We start from the raw sequence: 22,583 nt of genomic DNA on the forward strand, positions 1-22,583 counted from the left end.
GAGAATCTCCATAGACACTTCTCCATTCCCTACACCCTCTAAATACAAAACTTATTGAGCTGGTGCAAGGAGTTAAAAATAGTCACACGAGCAGGAGAAAGAGTGTTGCCCTCCCAAGTCACACTGGTGACATTTCTATGCTCAAACGCATTCCTGTCTTCCTGCAGTGATCTAAGAGTGTCCCAGCTTCCTACGGGTTCTCCTGAACACAAATCAGCCGTGGCGGCACAGTAATTGGGATGCAGTGTTGCAGGCTGACTCTGCCCACTGCCAGGAGTTCGATCCTGACCGGTTTAAGGTTGACTCAGCCTTCTATCCTTCCGAGGTTGGTAAAATGAGGACCCAGATTGTTGGGGGGCAAGAGGCTGACTCTGTAAACTGCTTGGAGAAGGCTGTGAAAGCACTGTAAAGCGGTATATAAGTGCAATTGCTATTGCTATTATTGTGCCCTATCAGAGTTGCCACGGAAAGCTTTAAGCAGGGATGGCATCTATTGTGACTGGGGCAGGAGGGGCAGAGCTCATCCCCATTCCTTGGAGAGTGACTTGCAGCCCTTTTTGTCCTGGCGCTGGGATTTCGTTAGCATGCACCCAATTTAGAAGAGGAGGGAAACTAATTAGCTACCTTTGAATAGGCTTCAAGTAGAGGTCTTCCTTCTTTCCCGGAGTATAGTTGGGTCCCATAATCCGCACCTTCTGGCCAGTGGAAACTATGCCGGAAAAGACTCTCCCGAAGGCATAGAAGCGGCCTTTGTCCGATGTGGGCACCATTTTTGAGATGTACATCATCAGAGGGCCCTTTGGGTCACAGTTCTTAACACCTGCAGCCAAACAAAAAGAGCAAATTGTGAGGTCCAGGCAATTCCCTAAGTTGAGTCAAAATTGGCTGCTCGGCCTTCCGACTGACGTACATTTGTCAACTGACAATCCTCGACTTCCAACAGTTTGTTTAGTGATCAAAGTTACAGTAGCCCTGAAAAAAGTGACTTATGACCCTTTTTCACATAGTTGTTCCAGCATCCCCATCAGTGGTGGGTTCCTCCCGGTTCCGCTGAACCGGTAGCGGTGACGATATGATGTCACCGAACCGGTTCTCCCCCCCGCCCCCCGCGTTATTCTTACCTTTTATTTGGCCCCACCCCCAATCTATTGCTGCCTCCCGAGTCCCAGCTGATGGCTATAGGGAAAAAAACTGTTTAAACTCTTGCCATGGGGCTTCAAAGGGCCGCCCTACAGCTGAACAGTGTTAAAAGAAAACAAATGAGTAGACCGGTGCCTGCAAAAATACATGAGTAGACCGGTGCCTGCAAAAATAAATGGGTAGATCAGTACAGCTCTGCAAGCAGTTAAAAGCCTGGTAGACCGGTACCTCTGCTAAATCCTAAAGAATTGTCACATGACCATCAAGCCATGCCCACAAAATAAGCCACGCCCACAGAACCGGTAGTAAAAAAAATTTAGAACCCACTCCTGATCCCCATGGTCATGTGACCAAAATTCGGACGCTTGGCAACCGGCTCATATTTATGACGGTTGCAATGGCCCCTGGGTCAGGTGATCCCCTTTTTACGACTTTCTGACAAGCAAAGTCAACGGGGAAGCCAGATTCACTTAACAACTGTGTTCCTAACTTAACAACTGCAGGGAGGCATTTAAGAATTGTGGAAAGGTTGTAAAATGGAGCAAAGCTCATTTAACCCCCGTCTCGCTTACCAATAAAAATTTGGAGTTCAATTGTGGTCATAAGTCATGGGCTGCCTGAATTTCTTTTGGTGGAAAAGAGTCAAGCCTTCAAGGTAGTCCAGATCAGGAAACTGTCATTGCAAGGATTCCAGGATGCTAATTTATTGTTGTATGTAATAACAGAAGAGGGACACGGTGGCTAAGTGGCTAAGATGCTGAGCTTGTTGATCGAAAGGTCGGCAGTTCAGTGGTTCGAAACCCTACTGCTGCCTAATGGGGTGAGCTCCTGTTACTTGTCCCAGCTTCTGCCAACCTAGCAGTTCGAAAGCACGTAAAAAAATGCAAGTAGAAAAATAGGGACCTCCTTTGGTAGGAAGGTAACAGCGTTCCGTGCGCCTTTGGCATTTAGTCATGCCGGCGACATGACCACGGAGACGTCTTCGGACAGCGCTGGCTCTTCGGCTTTGAAACGGAGATGAGCACCGCCCCCTAGAGCCGGGAACAACTAACACATATGTGCGAGGGGAACCTTTACCTTATAATAACAGAATCATCAGCGTTTCCCTCTGCCCTGTTTATCAACACAGAATTGAGGTGGCATTATTCTGAATTTCTTTTTCACACCTTCTCCTTGTCCAAGGAGTTTCTCCAATTTTCTTTCAGGCCTCTTATCCACCTTCATCACCTGCATATTCCTCTACAAATTGATAGGCATATAATTCACATTTTTGGGTGGGGTCATTGGTGGTGATTGTTTTCTTGCAGACGTTTTCATTATCCAAGTAGGTAACATCATCAGTGCTAGAAGGGAAAACCCCCACTACTTTTTAGCACTGATGCAAGTACCTACCAGTAGTTACAAAACATCTGCAAGAAAACAATCAAGCTCAGACAAGGCCAAGGACACCACAATTCAACCCTGAGCTACAAATATTATCTTCTACTGGGATCACTGTTAAGCAGAAGGAATTTTTTTGGAGCCATGTACATGCCTAAATCGAAGAGTAAGTCTATAGCTATCTACTGATACAAAAAACCATGACGGTTTAACCAAGAACCTCCGGGAGGGCTAAATCCAAGCTATCCTCAACATTCCACTTGCTGGAGATCTCCCTAAGCATCAAGCTGGAATCTTCCGCACTGTGTAACACAAATAAGCAGAATGCAAAAGGATGTGACATTTAGGAGATGGCCAGCCTGAGCCCGAGGGAGGGGTCAAACGTGTCATCAGCCTTGAGTCTAGGGGTGAAATCCAGCAGGTTCTGACAGGTTCTGGAGAACCGGTAGCGGAAATTTTGAGTAGTTCAGAGAACCGGCAGATATCACCTCTGGCTGGTCCCAGAGTGGGGTGGGAATGGGGATTTTGCAATATCCTTCCCCTAGGAGTGGGGAGGGAATGGGGATTTTTGCAGTATCCTTCCCCTGGAGTGGCGTGGGAATGGAGATTTTGCAGTATCCTTCTCCTGTCACGCCCACCAAGCCACACCATGCCCACCAAGCCACGCCCACAGAACCGGTAGTAAAAAAATTTGGATTTCACCACTGCTTGAGTCCCTTCGTGCCCATCAGAGATCTAAGTCCAGCCCACCTTGAATTCCTTTGACTCTTACCTCCCGCCAATTTGCTTTGACTGTTAGTAGTTCAGATTCTTGTAGAGAGCTTTAGAATACCATAAACCTATACAAGTAGTCCTCGATTTATGACCACGATTCAGCCCAGAATTTATGTTGCTAAGTGAGAAATTTGTTAAGTGAGTTTTGCCCCATTTTACGACTATCCTTGTCACATTTGTTAAGTGAATGACTGCAGCTGTTAAGTTAGCGGCACAGTTCTTCAGTGAATCTGACTTCCCCATTCACTTTGCTCGTCAGAAGGTCGCAAAAGATGATCACACGACCCCGGGACACTGCAACCATCATAAATATGAAGCAGCGGCCAAGCATCCAAAGTTTGGGGATGCCGCAATGATTGTAAGTGTGAAAAACGGTCACAAGTCACTTTTTTCAGGGCCGTTGTAGCTTTGAACTGTCACTAAACGAACTGCTGTAAATCAAGGACTACCTATATAATCATTTGAACTTCCTGCCTGGACTCTCGATCTCCTACGCTTGACATGACATGGGAAGAGTCACAAAGGCGAGACAGGCTTGGCTCAGACTGCTGAAGGTCCTCCAAGGCCTTACCCATGGCAGCTTCATCGTCAGGCGGCCCCTCGTACAGAAGCTCACAGCGGTACTTCTGAGCAGTGACAGGGGAGGGCAGATGAATGGTGATCATCTGAAGCAAAGCCTCTCCAGCAGGTAACCAGCGACGCATAACAGCCTGGAAAACACACATACGGAGAAGCCCTGAAGAAGTGCTACCTGAGCTACGGATCAGTAACGTAGCTTTCCCTCTTCAAAAAGGTCACAAAAACAACAGGGCACCTCCCGTTCTTCCAAAATGCAGGGCAGTTCTGCCTAAGGCTTGCGTGAAGCTTTGCAGCGTCCCTTGAGCCAACCCATCTGGACAAGATCACGCCCAGCCTTGCTACCTCAAGACGGCACCTGCAATTCTCAGTGCACACTGCTTGCTTACCACTGTTGTGTTAAAAGGACACACATACACACGCCATTTCAAAAAACCTTGAGAAGCGGCTTTCCTTCTTTCTCTCGATCTTCAGCGTCTAGCTTGATGTCCAGTTTTTCTATCAGCTTGGATGTTTCTTCTTTCTTGAAGTTCATGATGGCATCGAAGACCTGAGGGGGGAGAGAAAAAGAAATTAAATGTAATCATCAACTCTGCTAGTTAAGAACCGATATCTGAAAGAGAAGCCCATCTGAGAATTTCCTCTGGGCCTACAATATAGCGTCCTCTTATCTGGGAGTAAGTAAGGTCTACTGATTTTTACCAGTCTTACTTCTAAGCTGATAAGTTTAGTAAGTCAGGTTTCATCAAATATCAGTTGTGCTGACGATTTACAAAAGGTTTCCTTCCTAATGTCGCAGTCCACCAGATTGTGCTCTCTCAGTAAATTCTTTTGAAGGCCTTGGCATTCTCAGGTTCATGAACCTGGGCCCTGCCATTATGTAAAGTGGCCCACCTGCTCCTTCTACATTCTGTGCTGAAACAAGTGAAGGAAGGAGAATACAGGTGTCCCAGGATCCAATCTGAGTTGGTCCCTGGGATCAGAGGTTTACTCTTTCAAACTTCCAGGCTCATGCTGGAACCCATCCTCAGGGAACTTCTCTCTTTTCAGAATAGGTATTCTGGGTTGTTCTATCCACTGGTTGTGTGTAGCTATTAGTTGTTAATTAAGGCATTAATGGCCAACTATTAAGTTGTTAATTATTGTTTTCTCATGCCGCTGTGCCATCCTACCTGGTAGGCTGATGGTAAATCAGCACTCCTATTGACTGACAAGAGCCTGTTTTTCAGGCTTCAATCATTTCTCTAGCTGTTTTTGTCCCTGCTCGACCAGCAATCATAATAGCTGTGAAATTGAACGCGTTGCGAGTTTTGAGTTCAACTGAGTTCATTGCAATGTGAGGCTACCGTCTAGCCTTGCTACCTCAAGATGGCACCTGCAATTCTCAGTGCACACTGCTTGCTTACCACTGTTGTGTTAAAAGGACACACATATACACGCCATTTCAAAAAACCTTGAGAAGCGGCTTTCCTTCTTGAGTCCTCGTCTAACCGCTCATTCATGTTCTCAATATCTGTGGTTAGCTTCCTCCCCATCTGTCCTACATAGTCAGTCACAGGGACAATCCATACAGGATTGGTAGTCTCATTTTGCAATGAACAAGGACATGCATTCAATTTTGCAGCTACCAGTATTGTTGGCCGAGCAGGGACAAAAATAGCCAGATAAATTATTGAAGCTTGGGAGAAGGGCCCCTTGTCAATCAATAGGTGTGCTGATTTACCACCAACCTACTAGTTACTTAGGAGTTGAGAGCTCAGCAGCACAAGGAAACAATTAATAGCCAGCCATCAACATCCTAATTAACAACTAAAAGCTACACACAACTAGGCACCATATAAATACAACATGTAAAACAGACCAGCGCACATTTTCTGAAACAGGCGATAACATTCATTTAAATCCAAGGACCTTGGCTTAACTTATGTGGGAGGGATAGGAATAAAATCAAGCTACTTCACTGTGAACTAAAAAACATTTATTCCAAGACTGCTGCATTAAGGCAGGAGAGGTTCGTCCATTGGGAATAAGAGTCTTTCAAGTTGCACCAGAAAGACGATTCTAAAGATGCGGCCACCAATTTATGAATACTCGTGTGAAGGTATTTCATTCTTAGGTCTTTTTGCCAATTACACGTTCTTGAAAATATGAATGTCGTCGGTGAAATGTATGAACTTCAAAGTGTGACGTTTGAAAAGCAGATTACTTAGCATTCAATGTTATAAGAGTGTTTTGGTGAGTCCCAGCATTACCTTAAAAATGGGATCCAGGATAAGTTGGCAGAAAGTCCGTGGCAACTTCTTCCCATCAGGGCCAGCTGCGGATTTGCTGAATTTCCCTGTTGCTGGGTCAAAATACCTAAATGAAAATTGGACCTGTTTTACATTCATGGGCTAAAGAAGAGAGAAAGAAACAGGCCTTGATGCTACCTCCTCTGGACAAAATGGCTCATATATCATTAATACCAATCAGCCCAGCACCATAGGATCACACATCATTCCACTCTACTTCCGTGTTCAAAACAAAGGAAACCAAATATTATTATTGTTGTTTGTCTCACAGTCAGCCAAATGTTCAGGCTGGATTTGGCATTTTTGCCTACCTATCGTCCTATCAAATCCTTTTCAAGGACTTGGAATAGGCAGATGTGGATGTTTGATGGTGTTAAAAGTATCATCGAAGGTTGGAAGCTTGTCCCCCAGTAAAGCCACCTTTTGCAATTGACTGATGGCGAATTTGTCAATGCCAATCAATGGTGGTGCTCCAGTTGTTGCACCCAAGGCACCTATTACTATTGGTACTATCCTTGCTTGCCTTTGCCACATTCGTTCTATTTCTATTTTTTTTTTTAATTTTATTTTTTAATTTTATTTATATGCCGCCCTTCTCCGAAGACTCAGGGTGGCTTACAATGTGCTCAGCAATATTTTCAGCTCTTTGTATTTTTGTCTTCTCCAGTTCTCTCTCTTCTATTCTGCTATACAGGTAGTCCTCGACTGACAGCAGTTCATTTAGTGACCGTTCGAAGTTACGACAACACTGAAAAAAGTGACTCATGACTGTTTTTACACTTACGCCCTGCGGTCACACGATCTAAATTCCGATGCTTGGCAACTGACCCATGTTTATGACCGCTGCAGTTCCCCAGGCTCATGTGATTCCCCTTTTGCAACCTTCCGACAAGCAAAGACAATGGGGAAGCCAGGTTCACTTAACAACGGCAACAATTCACTTAACAACTGTGGCAAGGTCGCAGAATGGGGCAAAACTCACTTAACAAACGTTTCACTTAGCAACATAAATTTTGGGCTCAATTTGTAATTGTAAGTTGAAGACTACGTGTATTACCTCGCCATGGGGCTGTAGATAGCTTACAACAACATTAAAAAATGTGCTTTATTGCAGCCAGATAGATGCCATTTCTTCTTAGACCCACCCTGTATTATCTTGCTTTAACAAAAGGTGCAACCGGAAGGCATCATTCTGCAAACCTGGATCCAAGGCCCTCCTTCCCTAAAGTGTATCCACCTGAGACCGAAGACAGGGATGCTATTTACTCACTTGTCTCCCCACAGCTTCTTCATCATATCTTCCACTTTCTTGGCCCTGTCAGGTGCGGAGAGCTGGGCCTTTTCTCCTCTGGCTGCAAATTTGGCCACGTACATTTCGGCAAATTGCTTCAAGGTGAACGCCCAACCGTGCAAGCCAGAGCCAAAGCCAACAGTACCGATCACGGGGTCGATCTGTAAGCAAAGAAAGGGATTCAGGTGTTTGAAAAGAACACGGAGAAGGTAGTCTACTTGGAGAGCCAATCCCTCAATTAAAAGCAAGCAGCAGAAACCCCAAACCAACCCATTCAATTGCAGCAGCGCTCGATTGGTTCCCCCCCCACCCCAAAAAAGGAGTGTTATAAATGTAGCACACAACGGATATATATACAGGTAGTCCTTGACTTACAACAGTTCATTTAATGACCGTTCAAAGTTACAATGGCACTAACAAATGTGACCGTTGACCGTTTTTCACACTTACGACCCTTGCAGCATCTCCACAATCGTGATCAAAATTCAGATACTTGGCAACGGGTTCCTGTTTATGACGGTTGCAGTGTCCCGGGGTCAAGTGATCCCCTTTTGCGACCTTCTGACAAGCGAAGTCAATGGGGGAAGGCAGATTCACTTAACAACCAGGTTACTAACTTATCAACTGCAGTGATTCACTTAACCAATGTGGCAAGAAAGGTTGTTAAAATGGGCCAAAACTCACTTAACAAATGTCTCACTGAACAACAGAAATTTTAGGCTCGATTGTGGTCGTAAGTGGAGGACTACCTGTAATATATTATTTATTCAGCCAATTTGGTTAAGGGTAGCAATGGGCAATCAGGGCAATTTTACGACCTGTGGAATTCAACTCCCAGAGAATTTCTGAGCCAGCCAATAATGCTGGCTGGGGAATTCTGGGAGTCGAAGTCTGCAGGTCATAAGGTTGCCATAGTTGCCCGTCCCTGATCTAGAGGTTAAGGCACCAGGCTAGAAACCAGGAGACTGAGTTCTGTTCCTGCTTTGGGCATGACAACCGGCTGGAGTGACCTTGAGTCAGTCACTCTCTCTCAGCCCATGACGTCAAGCTCAGGCAACAAGCCCACCGGTCTATCTATCTATCTATCTATCTATCTATCTATCTATCTATCTATCTATCTATCATCTATTTATTTATTTATTTATTTATTTATTTATTTATTTTTATTTATTTATTTATTAGTTCGATTTATATGCCGCCCTTCTCCGGAGACTCAGGGCGGTTTACAATGCTTTAAGCAATAGCCTTCATACTTTTGTATATACCTGCTTAGTAGGGCTTTTTTGCCCCCCCTAAGCGGTGTTCTTTTTTATACAAAGTCAGCTTATTGCCCCCACAAACCGGGTCCTCATTTTACCTACCTCGAAAGGATGGAAGGCTGAGTCAACCTTGAGCCTGGTGAGAATCGAACTCGCAGGAATTGCAGGCAGCTGGCAGCTAAGTGCTACTTTAACAATTCCTGTCACAATTTAACAATTCCTGTCACAACCAATAATCAAACACTTGGCTGATTAGAAAAAAACAGGCCGTGCACTTGCAGGAAAATATCAGGGAGAAAACAAAAACTTTTTTTAAAAAAAATCCAGACTTCTCCAAATTTGGCACCTTTTAGACTTCTGGACTTCCAACTCCCAGAATTCCTCAGCCAGCCAGCTCTGGAGGAGGGGAGGGGAGGAGAGAGTTGGAAGGGACCTTGGAGGTCTTCTAGTCCAACCCCCTGCTCAGGCAAGAAACCGTATCATTTCAGACAAATGGTTGTCCAATCTCTTCTTTAAAACTTCCAGTGTTGGAGCATTCACAGCTTCTGAAGGCAAGTTGTTCCACTGATTAATTGTTCTAACCTTCAGGAAATTTCTCCTTAGTTCTACTCTCCTTGATTAGTCTTTGACCCAGATTTAGCTTTGAGATCAGACAGAAAAGGACCCTGTTCCTCAGAGTTTGACTTTTTTTTCCCTACCCAGAGATGCTTAAGACAGATTCTGGGACCACATATGTACAGGTAGTCCTCAATTTGCAACCATTCATTTAGTGGCCATTCCAAGTTACAGCAGTACTGAAAAAAAAGTGACTTACAACCTTTGCCCACACTTACGACCATTGCAGCATCCCCATGGTTGTGTGATCAGAATTCAGATCCTTGGCAATTGGGCATGTATTTGTGATAACTGCAGGGTCCCCGAGTCATAGGATCCCCTTTTACGACCTTCTGACATGCAAAATCAACAGGGAAACCAGATTCGCTTAACAGCCGTGTTAACAACTGCAGTGATTCAACTTAACAACTGTTGCGAGAAAGGTGGTAAAAATGGGACAACATTCGCTTAACAGCTGTTAAGGTGAGGACTACCTGTGTGGTAATCCAACCCCTCCCCAAACATTAATGCTTGTAGTACAATCTGGATTATGCAAAGGTCCTATTCTTTGCATTGGATTGTGTCCAGCAGAGTGTTTCCCAACGGCAGCCATTTTAAGATGCGTGGACTTCAACTCCCTGGGGAATTCTGGGAGTTGAAGTCCACGCATCTTAAAATGGCTGCCGTTAGGAAACACTGGTCTAGCGCAACACCATGCAAACGCAACCCTACGGAACTAACTTCCTCCTTGCTCCAATCTCAACGTAAGTTCTCTTTACCATAATATTACCCATGGGTCCAGTTTCACCCTCTCCGTAAGTAGAAATGATCACATTGACGTTCTCCACAATGCGCTGGAAGGTCTGGTAAAGCTCCTCGGGTTCTAACTGCAGTTCCAGCAGAGCGCGGTCCATCTTGTTCATCATCAGGACGGGCTTGATGCGCTCAGCAATCGCCTGGCGAAGGACGGTCTCCGTCTGCACGCAAACCCCTGGAAGGGAAAGTTGACCACCGGTATGATCTAGTCCAGGAAGGTCAAACACAAGGCCCACGGGCCAGATCCGACTGGCGATGTGGGTCGAATCCGGCCCACAGAGCCATCCTGGAAAATGTAAGGAGCCAGCCCAAATCTCTTCGGTCCAGTCTACCCAGTGCGAAGAGGAAACATGCCAGCAATTTGGGGAGTAGCATCAAGCTGGCCACACCCACTTAGTCCCATCCTGTCCCACACCAAGGTCAACCACAACCCTGATGCGGTCCTCAATAAAATTTGAGTTTGACATCTCTGATCTAGGCTAATTCCAGAGAAGAACTGGTTGCTGAAAAGTTCCAGTATTCCAAAACTGTCAAAATTTTGGGCAGCTTTGGTGGAAAGAAGAAAAACATCACTGGCTTCCTGCCAGTAATGCCCAGAGATTAGGGGCAGCTAACTAATCTTGTATTGTTTTAATTTAAAAGATACATATCCCCTTTCTCAGCACTTAAAAGAGGAGAAGACTACGGTGTTCTATATCCTCAAGGCTTGTGGCGGGCTGGTGTTTTGTTGCTCAAATTTTGCATGCTACAGAAACATCAAATACTCCCCGAGTTGCCCATCTCACCTTATTTATTCTGAAGTTTTCCTGGGTGAAAACTCTGATGCACTATTTAGACTAGAAGTCTCCAACCTTGGCATCTTTCAGCCTGGCGGACTTCAACTCCCAGAATTCCCCAGCCAGCTTTGCCTCTCCTCTCCCCTTCTCTCCCTCAGGCTGGCCCCACAGAAGCCTCTCCTCTCTATCCCCTTCTCTCCCTCAGGCTTTCCCCATAGATCCTCTCCTCTCTATCCCCTTCTCTCCCTCAGGCTTTCCCCATAGATCCTCTCCTCTCTATCCCCTTCTCTCCCTCAGGCTGGCCCCATAGATCCTCTCCTCTCCCCTTCTCTCTCTCAGGCTGGCCCCATAGATCCTCTACTCTCCCCTTCTCTCCCTCAGGCTGGCCCCACAGAAACCTCTCCTCTCTATCCCCTTCTCTCCCTCAGGCTGGCCCCATAGATCCTCTTCTCTCCCTCAGGCTGGCCCCATAGATCCTCTCCTATCCCCTTCTTTCCCTCAGACTTTCTAGCCCCTTCTCTCCATGAAGCTTGCCCCACAGAAGCCTGTCCTATGCTATCCCATTCTCTCCAGTTATTTTCAAGGTGGGAGGGAGAATAGAACGTCTAACTAATTAGCATCAGAGCGTATTAATAATAATATAGGAAGTACTAATGCTCTGATGGTCATTTCAAAAAATCCTTTCTTAGTGAGCACCTGGAAGCCAAGAGGAACATAGGTGGCAAATTTCAAGTTTGTAGGCTTTACGGTTCTGGAGATTTCATGATTAATGCGTGAGTAGTTTTCACTTTTCTATATATATAGATTACAGTGAAGGAAAATTGTGGATTCCTTCAGAATCAGATGCTAAGATACAGGTAGTCCTTGACTTACAACAGTAGCATTCGAAGTTATGACGGCAATGAAAAAAAGACTCATGATCGTTTTTCACGCTTATGACAGTTACAGCACCTCCCTGGTCACATGATCAAAATTCAGACACTTGGCAACGGACTCATATTTGTGACGGCTGCAGTATCCCGTGATGTCATGCAATTCACCTTTTGTGACTTTCTGACAAGCAAAGTCAATGAGGGGAAGCCATTAACAACCGTGTTCCTAACTTAATTACTGCAGTGATTCACTTCACAACCGTGGCAAGAAAGGTCGTAAAATGAGGCCAAATTCACTTCGCAACCGTGTCGTGTAACAACAGAAATTCTGGGCCCAATCGTGGTCGTAAGTCGAGGACTACCTGTATTCTCCTTCAGAGTCAACCAGTTCTTACTGGCTTTCTCTGGAAAGCACAATGTTCCTGCGCAATTAAAGCATCTTAATTTTAAGTACATTCACCTGAAACACAGTCAACGACAACAAGAGCTCCATCAGTGACGCGAAGGGCTGCTGTGACTTCGGAGGAGAAATCCACGTGCCCGGGGGAGTCGATTAAATTAATGAGGAAACCGGAGCCATCTTTGGATTGCTTGATAAAGGCCAAATCGTGTTCTGAGAGCTCATAGTAGAGAGAAATGGCCCTAGAAAAGAAGACAAATGATTTTCCTAAAGCACACTTAAATTCATGTAAAACATCTGCATATAATGCTGTGCCCTCTGGGCATGCTGGAACCACAACTCTCATAATCCTCAGGCACCAGGGCTGGGTGGGCATTAAGTAAACTAAGGCACCACCGCGTAAGACTCTTTAGTTTATCAAAGTGCAAATCTTGGAAACCAGACATTGAGTTCTCACTTTCTCTGTCATTCCTAACTCCCCTCTAGAAAGTCGTAACTTCCAAGTTTCCAGCTATAAACAAGCCTCTGCATTTTAGGAAAGTTTTGCTGGCATGGCCATTGAGATTTTAGCTTTATGGATTTTTTTTTAATATATACAAACACTAAAATTAAAAAGGACAATTTAAACAAGAAATGTTGATGAGGAATACAGAAATAAAAAGATAACGAGAGTTGGAAGGGATACCTTGGAGGTCTTCTTAGTCCAACTCCCTGCTCAGGCAGGAAACCCTACACCATTTCTGACAAATGCTTGCCTTGCTCTAGCAAAAAACCCTGCACCATTTGAGACAAAGTTGTCCAATCTCTTCTTAAAAATTTCCAGTATTGGAGAATTCACAACTTCTGGAAGCAAATTGTTCCACTGATTAATTGTTCTGTCAGGAAATTTCTCCTTAGTTCTAGGTTCTCTCCTTGCTCAGTTTCCATCCGTTGCTTCTTGTCCTGCCTTCATGTGCTTTGGAGAATCGACTGATGCCCTCCTCTGAGGCAGCTCCTCAAATATTGGAATGCTGCTATCATATCACCCCTAATCCTTCTTTTCATTAGACATCCCCAATTCCTGCAATTATTCTTCATATGTTTTAGATGATTGAATTTGAATTAAACTGTTGAGTTAAATGAAATAAGCTGACCGTCTCCATACAGCACATTTAACTTGCTGCTGAATTCATTCATGTTCGCCATTTTCACGATATACTGAACCATAAATCAACCAATTCAATAAATCACAAAAACTCTCGGTGAGGTAAAGTAGTAACTAAGTTTAGTGTGTTGTGCACATTCATTCATCCACAAGTCTTTATCTGATTTGCTTCAATGTCTTTTGTAAAGATGTAAAGCCGTGTTTCTCAATCTTGGCAACATTTTAACAAATTGCATCCCTGTTTGGTTTGGTGGCAGCAATGCCTCAGACAGAAAGTCCATACAGAGAGTGGTAAGTGACAATCAAGTTATTATTCTATTCTATTCTATTCTATTCTATTCTATTCTATTCTATTCTATTCTATTCTAGTCTAGTCTAGTCTAGTCTAGTCTAGTCTAGTCTAGTCTAGTCATTATGAAGATATGTGGACTTCAACTCCCAGAATTCCCCAGCCAGCATGGCTGGCTGGGGGATTCTGGGAGTTGAAGTCCACACATCTTAATGTTGCTAAGGTTGAGAAACACTGATGTAAAGTATATCATGGCATTTCTTTATTTTGTATGCTGCTCGTACAAATAATGCAGAAATGCATCCTGACTTGGGAAGAATAGTGTGGCCTTCATCCTAACCATGTTTGATAAGCCGATGCCATGTTTGTTTCATGTGATGTTAATGCTGGTAGTGCTCGACTTACAACCATTCGTTTAGTGACTGAAGTAACAACAACACTGAAAAAAGTGACTTATGACCGGTTTTCACACCTACCACCGTTGCAGCATCCCCCATGGTCACGTGATCAAAATTCGGGCATTTGGCAACTAACTCATCGTTATGACAGTTGCAATATTTTAAAGCAGCGGTTTCCAACAACTCCAGCTTGGCAGACTGGCAGGAGTGGGGGAGAGCGGATGGTTTCATGTGAGTGGCAGGTGCGTGCACAAGTGCACACAGCTCCATTTGAACAAGTGGTGGGCACGCATGCCCGCCACTCGCACAAATAGAGCTTCACACGCAAGCACGAGCACCTGATGTTCACACAAATTGACCTTCGCACGCATTGCCCACCTCTTGCGCAGCCCAGTTCTGAACACGCCACAGCAGTGGTGAAATGTAAAATTTGTTACTACCGGTTCTGTGGGCGTGGCTTGGGGGGGTAATGTGACTGGGTGGGCCAAAGAGGTTGTAGAAAAAATGCTTTTAAAAGCCTCTAGTGATCCCAGCTGAGCCGCGCAATCATCAGAGGCTTTTTTTTTTTTTTACTTTTAAAAGCATTTTTTCGGCCAAAGAAAAAAATGGGTGGGTGGGTGGGTGGGCAGGGATTTTTGCTACCGGTTCTCCGAATCACCCGTTGCCATCGCTACTGGATCAGGCGATCCGGTCCGAACCAGGAGCATTTCATCCCTGGGGCACGGCTGGTACTGGGCCTCAGCCCTGGGGGTTGGGGACCCCTGTTTTAAAGAGGATGTCAACTTCGAACTGAACCTGGCCGCGGCCATCTTTCTGTTCCTCAGTTGTCAGACAGAGGGGGAAGGGGGGAAGGAGGTTGGAATGCATTCTAGACACAACAAAGAGCTTTCTCCTGAGAACCAAGGTCATCTCTAGTGTCTGGTAACAGATAAGGTTCCGCCAATTAACACAACTGGCCAACGTGACCTGTGACACTTGGAGATGGGGTTATTTCCTAGTTTAATTATACTGAAACCACGGGAAAGGTTTAGATTTGGTTTTCCATTGAAGCTGTGCTGATATGATGTCCTCATTAAAGACGACCTTTGAGAAGGAGCTCAGTCTCAGAGTCCTGATTTGCTTGAGTTTGTTAGTCGGATCCTTGGCAGAGCATTTTACTGGGTGCTACTATGAACAAGAAACAACTTGGCAAGTCTAAGTTACAAGAGTCAGATACTCTAATCCAGGGGTCTGCAGCCTTAAACACTCAAAGAGCCATTTGGACCCGTTTCCCACAGAAAACACCGGGAGCCACAAAACCTCGGTGGGTGTGGCCAACTCGACATCACTCACTTTCACCAGTCACATGACTTCCTAGCCATGCCTACCCAGCTGGTCATTAGGGCAGAGAACCGGTTGTTAAAAAAAACAAGAAAACCCTTTTGACATTTCTCTCTCTCTTCCCCCCTCTCTGTATCTCTCTGTCTCTGCCCTGGCTGCTTCTCCATCCCCTGCCATCGCCCTTATCTTCTCAGGCCAGGCGAGGAGTGACTGGGAGGGGAGGGCAAGGGGTGGGGCCAGCCAGTGGTGGGATCATCCAACAGAGAGCCACAGCAGAGGGCCCAAAGAGCCACATGCGGCTCTGGAGCTGCAGGTTGCAGACACCTGCTCTAACCTATAAAATCAGTCAAGAGAGTGAATTTTTCAAAAAAACCCTAGCATAAATCAATTGGAAGTCTGCTATCTTCGGAACACTCCATTTGTAACTGATGTTTAATTTTTGTTTTGATAGTCAAAAAGGACTGCAGATAAAAGTGAACAATACTCACGTAGATTTGATTGTGATACACCTTTCCTGCTCGTCTTTCCGTGTGTCAGTAAATCGTGTTTCACCAGCCCTGGCAGAAGCGATGATACCTGCTTTACACACTAAGGAATCTGTAAGCGTGGACTTGCCATGATCAACATGGGCAATCACCGACATGTTTCTGATGTTGGACTTTTTGTCCATGATCGCTCGGATCTGGTCTACTGTAAAATTCACCTGAAAGTGAAGAACAGAAAGTAAATATAAAGAGACAGGGAACATAACTGGGGAAGGTTTTATTCCATAAATATTTCATAAAAACTAAAACAGAAAGCTTTTGTGGCATTTATTTATGTGCTTTCAAAGGTGATGCTGGCTCTAAACAACCACACAGAATTTCTCCCTGACTATCTCTTACCTGATTCTTCAGTTCTTCCAACGGTGTACCTATCTTTGCTGTGACTCAGTGGTCCCTAACCCTTCTGGCTCTGAGAACCGGTGGCAGCAATGGGAGAGGGGATGGTTTTGTGTGTGTGTGTGTGCCGCTTGCACAAATGCAGCTTTGTGCGTACACACATTCTTGCATGACCCAGTTCCTAAAGGGCTACGGACCGCTACCAGGCTGCAGACTGCTGTAACTGACTCTATCCTTGCTGCTGGCCTTCATCTCCTCCTCCTCGTTCATTCCATCTTTCCCATCATCAGAGCCTTCTCTAGAGTGCTAAGTCTTCACATAATGCATTAAGACAGGGGTCTCCAACCTTGGCAACTTTACAACTTATAGACTTCAACTCCCAGAATTCTGTGAGTTGAAGTCCACAAGTCGTAAAGTTGCCAAGGTTGCAGACCCCTGCATTAAGATATTATATTAGGCCTCTGTAATATCGATCAGGTGTTGTTGTTTTTTTTTGTTTTTTTTAAATGCCTTTACTGGAATAATATTGTACTGTAGTCCAGCTGAAATGAATTTTGCAATTTTCCTTTTCAACTTTATCTTGGGATCCTAATCACAGCCTAGCATTGCAAACTGTTACTTTTCAACAGTATTAAAACAATGAATTTTAACGTTAATTGTTGCTCAGGTATGCATAGTTAATTCAGTGTCAGAAGCTTTCTGTGCTGCTAGGCTCACTCCTGGCTTTTCAATTAAAAAAAAAAACTGATATCATAAAACTATCAAATTAAGCTGTCAGCCATCAATATTCTTGCTTTGTGGAATACAGGATCATAATTATTTCACAGTTAGCTAATTATCTAGTGTACTATTCCCATATGAGCAGAACATGGTATGGTAATCTCAAATTCTACCTTTTAAATAACCAAAACAAGTTATAGCAATTATTATCAATCTATAGTATCTTCTGTAATTGACTATCATCACACAGCTGAATTATTTTGGCATTTGTTGGGTTTTGTAGTTAAAAATCAGACTTTAACCCAGGGGCGTCCAACCTTGAAAAGGTTACGATTTGTGGACTTCAACTTCCAGAATTCCCCAACCAGTGTGGCTGGCTGGGGAATTCTGGGAGTTAAAGTCCACAGATCTTAATTTTTCCAAGGTCAGATACCTCTGCTTTAACCATTCCTCTCATCAAAGCAATGATATCGTTAGCATCTTGCTATAGCAGAGCAAGTAAATTTTTTTCTTCAATCATTAGGACTGTTATGCAGTCATTCACTTGGACAATTTTTGCCCCTTTCTGTTGTACTTTCAAAGTTGGGCAGAAAACTTTTTACTTGCCATGCTAGTGAGATGTTAATGATATCATTGCTTTGATGAGAGGAATGGTTAAAGCAACGGTATCCGACCTTGGAAAAGTTAAGATCTGTGGACTTTAACTCCCAGAATTCCTCAGCCGCATTTCAAAGCTGGGAACGGTTTATCTAAAGTTCCTGGGCCTTTGGCCTTCCAACTCATCTAAAGCATCTAAAGCAAGTCCACAAGTCTTAAAGTTGCCATGCTGGCTGGGGAATGCTGGGAGTTGAAGTCCACAAGTCTTATAGTTGCCACGGTTGGACAGCCCTGCTCTAGAAGGCACAGGAGGGAATTCTGGGAGTTGAAGTCCACAAGTCTTAAAGTTGCCAAGGTTAGACAGCCCTGCTCTAGAAGGCACAGGAGCCTAAGTGTTCATTTGTGAAAGCTCTCCCCATGCCTCGATTCAGCAGTGTGTGCATGTCCCTGGGCCAGAGAGAGAAGGGCAACCGGCTGACAGTTACAATTGCGGAGTTAACCAGCAAAGGCAGCCAAAGACTGTGAAGTCCCTCCATTTCTACAAAGAGTTGTCAGTTATGATTAAAGTAACTGCAATTTTTTTACTTGCTAAGTCGCCATGGAGATGATGGCACTAAGGATGATATATTAAACATGTATGCCGTCCAATTGTGGATCTTTTGCATGGAATGAGATTTTATTACAAAGCAAAATGGTAGTGGAGGATTATAAAAAGAAGATAGAGAATTTTTTAAAGAACAATCTTAATAAAAAGTATAAAAGTAAGAAGATTTGGGGTGTAAGTGAAGCTTTTGTAAGAGGGTATTTTATACAACACAATAGCAGATTTAAAAAGAAAAAGGAAGAAAATATACTAATGATTCTGAGTGAGATTGAAAAAAAAAAATCTTCAAATTCTCCAGGGATGACAACTATTATTCATCAAATTAAGCTTTTACAGATGCAATTATCTATGTTAGCAGTGAGAGAGAGGGAATTAAAGATGAACTTGTAAGACAAAGACATTTTGAATCTGCAAATAAACCAGAGATGGTTGGCATATAAAATTTTAAAAAAAAGAAATAAGTTATGTTAAAAGTTACAAAAAGGAAATACTGTAAGTACAGATAATGCAAATATGCAAAATGTGTTTCTTCCCTATGATACAAAGGTCAAGAAATACCTTTGGACAAAGTGGATGAATGCTAGCAGAGATTACTGAAGGTTACTGACAATCAAAGATAATTTTTGAATGGACCTTTAACAATACAGATGAAGCTATCAAAAAGACTAAAAACAGAAGAATTATTTATTTATGGTTTTGATAATTAGGCTGGATAGATTACAGAAAGAAAATCATGATAACTTTAGAAAAAGAGGTAAATTTATAATTGTATTTATAACTGCTATAAAGCAGATCTGAACCCACTTTTTTATCTTTTTTCTTTTTCTTTTCTTTTTTCTTTTTCAATTTTCCTTTGATTTATTTCTTTTTTACTTTAAATTGGTTTGCATTAGATTTTATCTTTATCTGTTTAAGAGTTTCAATAAAATTATGTATGTATGTATGTATATAAAAGGAATTGCCCTTAGCTATTTTTCGATCGCAGCTTTTAGTAGCTGTATGTGTAAAGAGCTTACAGGATAAGCTTAGATAATAAAAGTTTATTGTACTGTGAAAACGTTTTATAATATTAGTTTTCAGTCCCATTACAGTGTAAAACTCGCACTAGGATTTATTTCTGGGTAACTGAGCAGAGTAATCTTCCTATAACCCAGAGTATCTCTACCACCCTCTTAATGTCAGTATTGTTAAACATCAGTTTTTTAAGAGTTATATATTTGATCTATTAATGAAAGCCATTGTTGAGGATCCATTCTGTTTCTTTCCCACTTTTATTTACTGCTATACAGGGGGAAAGAAAGAATAAATAAATACGATGATATTTCTGTCAATGGGAGAGACATATTGATTCAGATTCTCAGCCATCCAGGTCATGGTTGTTCCAAAAAGGTGCTTTTTCAAAAGGCAACTGGACTTTCGTTGTTTTTGCTTGAAGACATTTCACTTCTCATCCAAGAAGCTTCTTCAATTCTGAAGAAGCTGCAGAAGTTCTGAAGAACTGAAGAAGCTGCAGAAGTTCTGAAGAACTGAAGAAGCTTCTTGGATGAGAAGCAAAACGTCTTCAAGCAAAACCATAGGAAGTCCAGTTGCCACCTTTGGGACAATGGGAGGGACAGTTTATTGAATTGGAAAGCAATTATTTTGGCTTAGCCAAATGCATGAACCTGGTCTTCTATATACAGAAGAGACACTTATTTGTTATTTGCTTATTTATTAAATCTAGAAGGGTGCACAACTTTATCAAGACTCTGGGCTGGGTATAATATCAATACTTCAAACCCATTCGAAAGAATCACAAAAGTCTGGAGAAGAATAAACACAAAGTCCTGGGGTGGGGGGGTTGTTAAGGGCCTGTTTAAACAAAAGCAAAGTGCGAAGGTCAGAATGCAAACAATGAAACTGAAACATACAAGATGTTCAACTTGCTCCTACTTTTGGTTTTTCCTCATGCAGACTAAGGAAGCAGCTGACAACGATTTCGCAAGACGCTGGATATTGCTATCCCATTATCTCCCATCACTGCTCATTGAATTTATGAGAGTTGCAGTCCAGTATCATCTATACAAAAGCAGATTCCCTACCTGCACCTGATGAGAATTTGCTGCAAACATGCTGCAAAAATCCGTAACCCCTAAAAAGGCAATACTTTGTAAAATAATGCTTAAAGCTAATAAACAAGTCTTCTCAAGAAAAGAATTTGTCCTTTTCATGGCTGTTTTTGGCACTCAAGAGATACACTAAAAGAGAGAAGTGAAGAAATATGGGTGCTTTTCTTTACATGGTTGTTATAGGCAGATTGTGATTCTTATTCTTATTCTTATTCTTATTCTTATTAGATTTATATGCCGCCCTTCTCCGGAGACTCGGGGCGGCTTACAATGCGTTAAGCAATAGCCTTCATACTTTTGTATATACCTGCTTAGTAGGGCTTTCGCCCCCCTCCCCAAGCGGTGTTCTTTTTTATACAAAGTCAGCTTATTGTCCCCACAAACCGGGTCCTCATTTTACCTACCTCGGAAGAACGGAAGGCTGAGTCAACCTTGAGCCTGGTGAGATCTGAACTTGCAATAATTGCAGGCAGCTGGCAACTTAAGTGCTACTTTAACAGCACTTAGTCCACTGCGCCACCAGGCTCAGTGATTAACAAAGTCAGGTAGGAGGTCCAATGAACAAAATCCTTTTTTAAAAAAGAGTAATAAATATACACTAAGGTTTTATGCCAAGCAGATAAAACCATCTGGTAAAGTAGCCATCTAACTTAGCCCTTAGATCAGGGGTCACCCAACCTCTGGGCCGTAGCCCACTACCGGGCTGCGTCCTATTGATTCTGTCATCTGCACCTCCATAACTGTCTGGTTAGGCTCTGCAACCCAACAAGGCAGATACAAACTTCAGAGGATAATTAGAACTGCAGAAAAAAAAACAATGGCTACCAACCTGCCTTCCATTGAGGACCTGTATACTGCATGAGTCAAAAAGAGGGCTGTGAAAATATCTACAGATCCCTCACATCCTGGACATAAATTGTTTCAACTTCTACCCTCAAGATGCTATAGGGTACTGCACACCAGAACAACTAGACACAAGGACAGTTTTTCCCCCATGCCATCACTCTGCCAAACAACTAATTTCCACAACACTGTCAAACTATTTACTAAGACTATATTACTATTATTCCTCTCATCCTTCCTATTACCTACGGTATTTCCTTTTCTACTTATGACTGTAACTTTGTTGCTTGTATCTTTACGATTTATATATTGTTTTATTTAGTTTACTAGTGTGATTTATGTTGATTGCTTATATAATACCCTATGACTATCACTTAAGTGTTGTATCTTATGATTCATGATGAATGTATTTATGATGACCATGAGCATGATTTATCACTTATATCTTTATGTACACTAAGAGCTTATGCACCAAAGACAAATTTCTTGTGTGTTCAATCACACTTGACCAATAAAGAATTCTATTTTCCATTCCATTCCATTTTTTCTTTATTCTATTCTGTTGTGTTGTATTCTGTTGTGTTGTGTTGTGTTGTGTTGTGTTGTGTTCTCCACAGGACCGTATGAGCGGCAGGCCGGCGTGCATGCAGCTCAACATGCACAAGCTGAGCTGCCCATGCATGGCTGTACACGCCAGCCCACTGCTCGCACGAGTATTTAAACTGTTGTAAAATGAGGACTATTTGTATATGCTAAATAATGATAATAATTGTAAGCCACTAACTTAATAAGATTCCAAGTCTCTTTGGTCTTACATCTTTATACTTGCTTATCTTTTTAGCAAAACCTAAGCGCTAATGTAGCTCTACTTTTAACTAAATCTGTCCTGATGCTCCTTTTGTACACTTCTACCCGATAATCCCAGCCAGGCCAGACAAGTCTCTCTCTCTCTCTCTCTCTCTCTCTCCCTCTCCCTCCCCCTCTCCCTCTCTGCTGTAGCCTGGCAGTGCTCAACTCTGATTCCTGAAGCACTCCTATCAACGCTCTGGGTGCCCAGGTGAGATCTGCCAGCATCATGACCACACTGAAGCGTGGCTGGTGCACTTCCTAGGGTGAGCTCTTCCTGAATCGGTCCATGCTGAAGCTGCATCAGATGAACTTGTGAGACTTCTGGGCTCTCCTGCTGCTGGCAGCATCAGCTGCTTTCTTTGTCCCACCCCTCTCACCTGTCGCTGAGCCACTGCTATCTCCAATGCTTCTCTGCCCTTTCAAAGTTGCACAGCAGATATTTCCTTTTCCCCTTGGCCTTGTTTTTTAACTCTTTTCTTTCTTCTCTTCCAGCTTCCTGGTATCTCAGTGGACGAACCCTGCCACAAAACTCTCTTTTGAGGCAACCAGGCTCCTTCCTAAAACTCTTTCTTCATAGCAAGGTAGAGCCCTTAAAAGAATCCAGGTAGGATTCTTTTGTATGGCATTCTTGGTGCCATACAGCCCACACTTTCAAATTGAT

General features: G+C 43.2%; 2 protein-coding genes across 2 annotated transcripts in view; one reads left to right on the top strand and one right to left on the bottom strand.

Moving 5' to 3' along the window:
- PIAS2 (protein inhibitor of activated STAT 2) overlaps positions 1-20,391 on the top strand; it is a 90,961-nt gene extending 70,570 nt beyond the window's left edge. Inside the window, exon 14 of the mRNA XM_070938955.1 lies at positions 20,076-20,391. Coding sequence (XP_070795056.1) covers positions 20,076-20,213 — 138 coding nt within the window. The 3' untranslated portion in view covers positions 20,214-20,391. The remainder of the gene's footprint in view (positions 1-20,075) is intronic.
- Positions 1-22,583, bottom strand: part of LOC139313368 (elongation factor 2-like) — a 40,200-nt gene that overhangs the window by 14,226 nt on the left and 3,391 nt on the right. Inside the window, exons 2-9 of the mRNA XM_070938950.1 lie at positions 15,809-16,023; positions 12,230-12,411; positions 10,085-10,296; positions 7,432-7,613; positions 6,123-6,228; positions 4,307-4,420; positions 3,866-4,004; positions 625-820 (exon numbers count right to left, since the gene is read on the bottom strand). Coding sequence (XP_070795051.1) covers positions 625-820; positions 3,866-4,004; positions 4,307-4,420; positions 6,123-6,228; positions 7,432-7,613; positions 10,085-10,296; positions 12,230-12,411; positions 15,809-16,023 — 1,346 coding nt within the window. The remainder of the gene's footprint in view (positions 1-624; positions 821-3,865; positions 4,005-4,306; positions 4,421-6,122; positions 6,229-7,431; positions 7,614-10,084; positions 10,297-12,229; positions 12,412-15,808; positions 16,024-22,583) is intronic.

Source organism: Pituophis catenifer, unplaced genomic scaffold, assembly GCF_029215685.1.
Source record: "Pituophis catenifer annectens isolate HBS135680 unplaced genomic scaffold, rPitCat1.0.hap2 SCAF_2, whole genome shotgun sequence".
Taxonomy (NCBI): Eukaryota; Metazoa; Chordata; class Lepidosauria; order Squamata; family Colubridae; genus Pituophis; species Pituophis catenifer.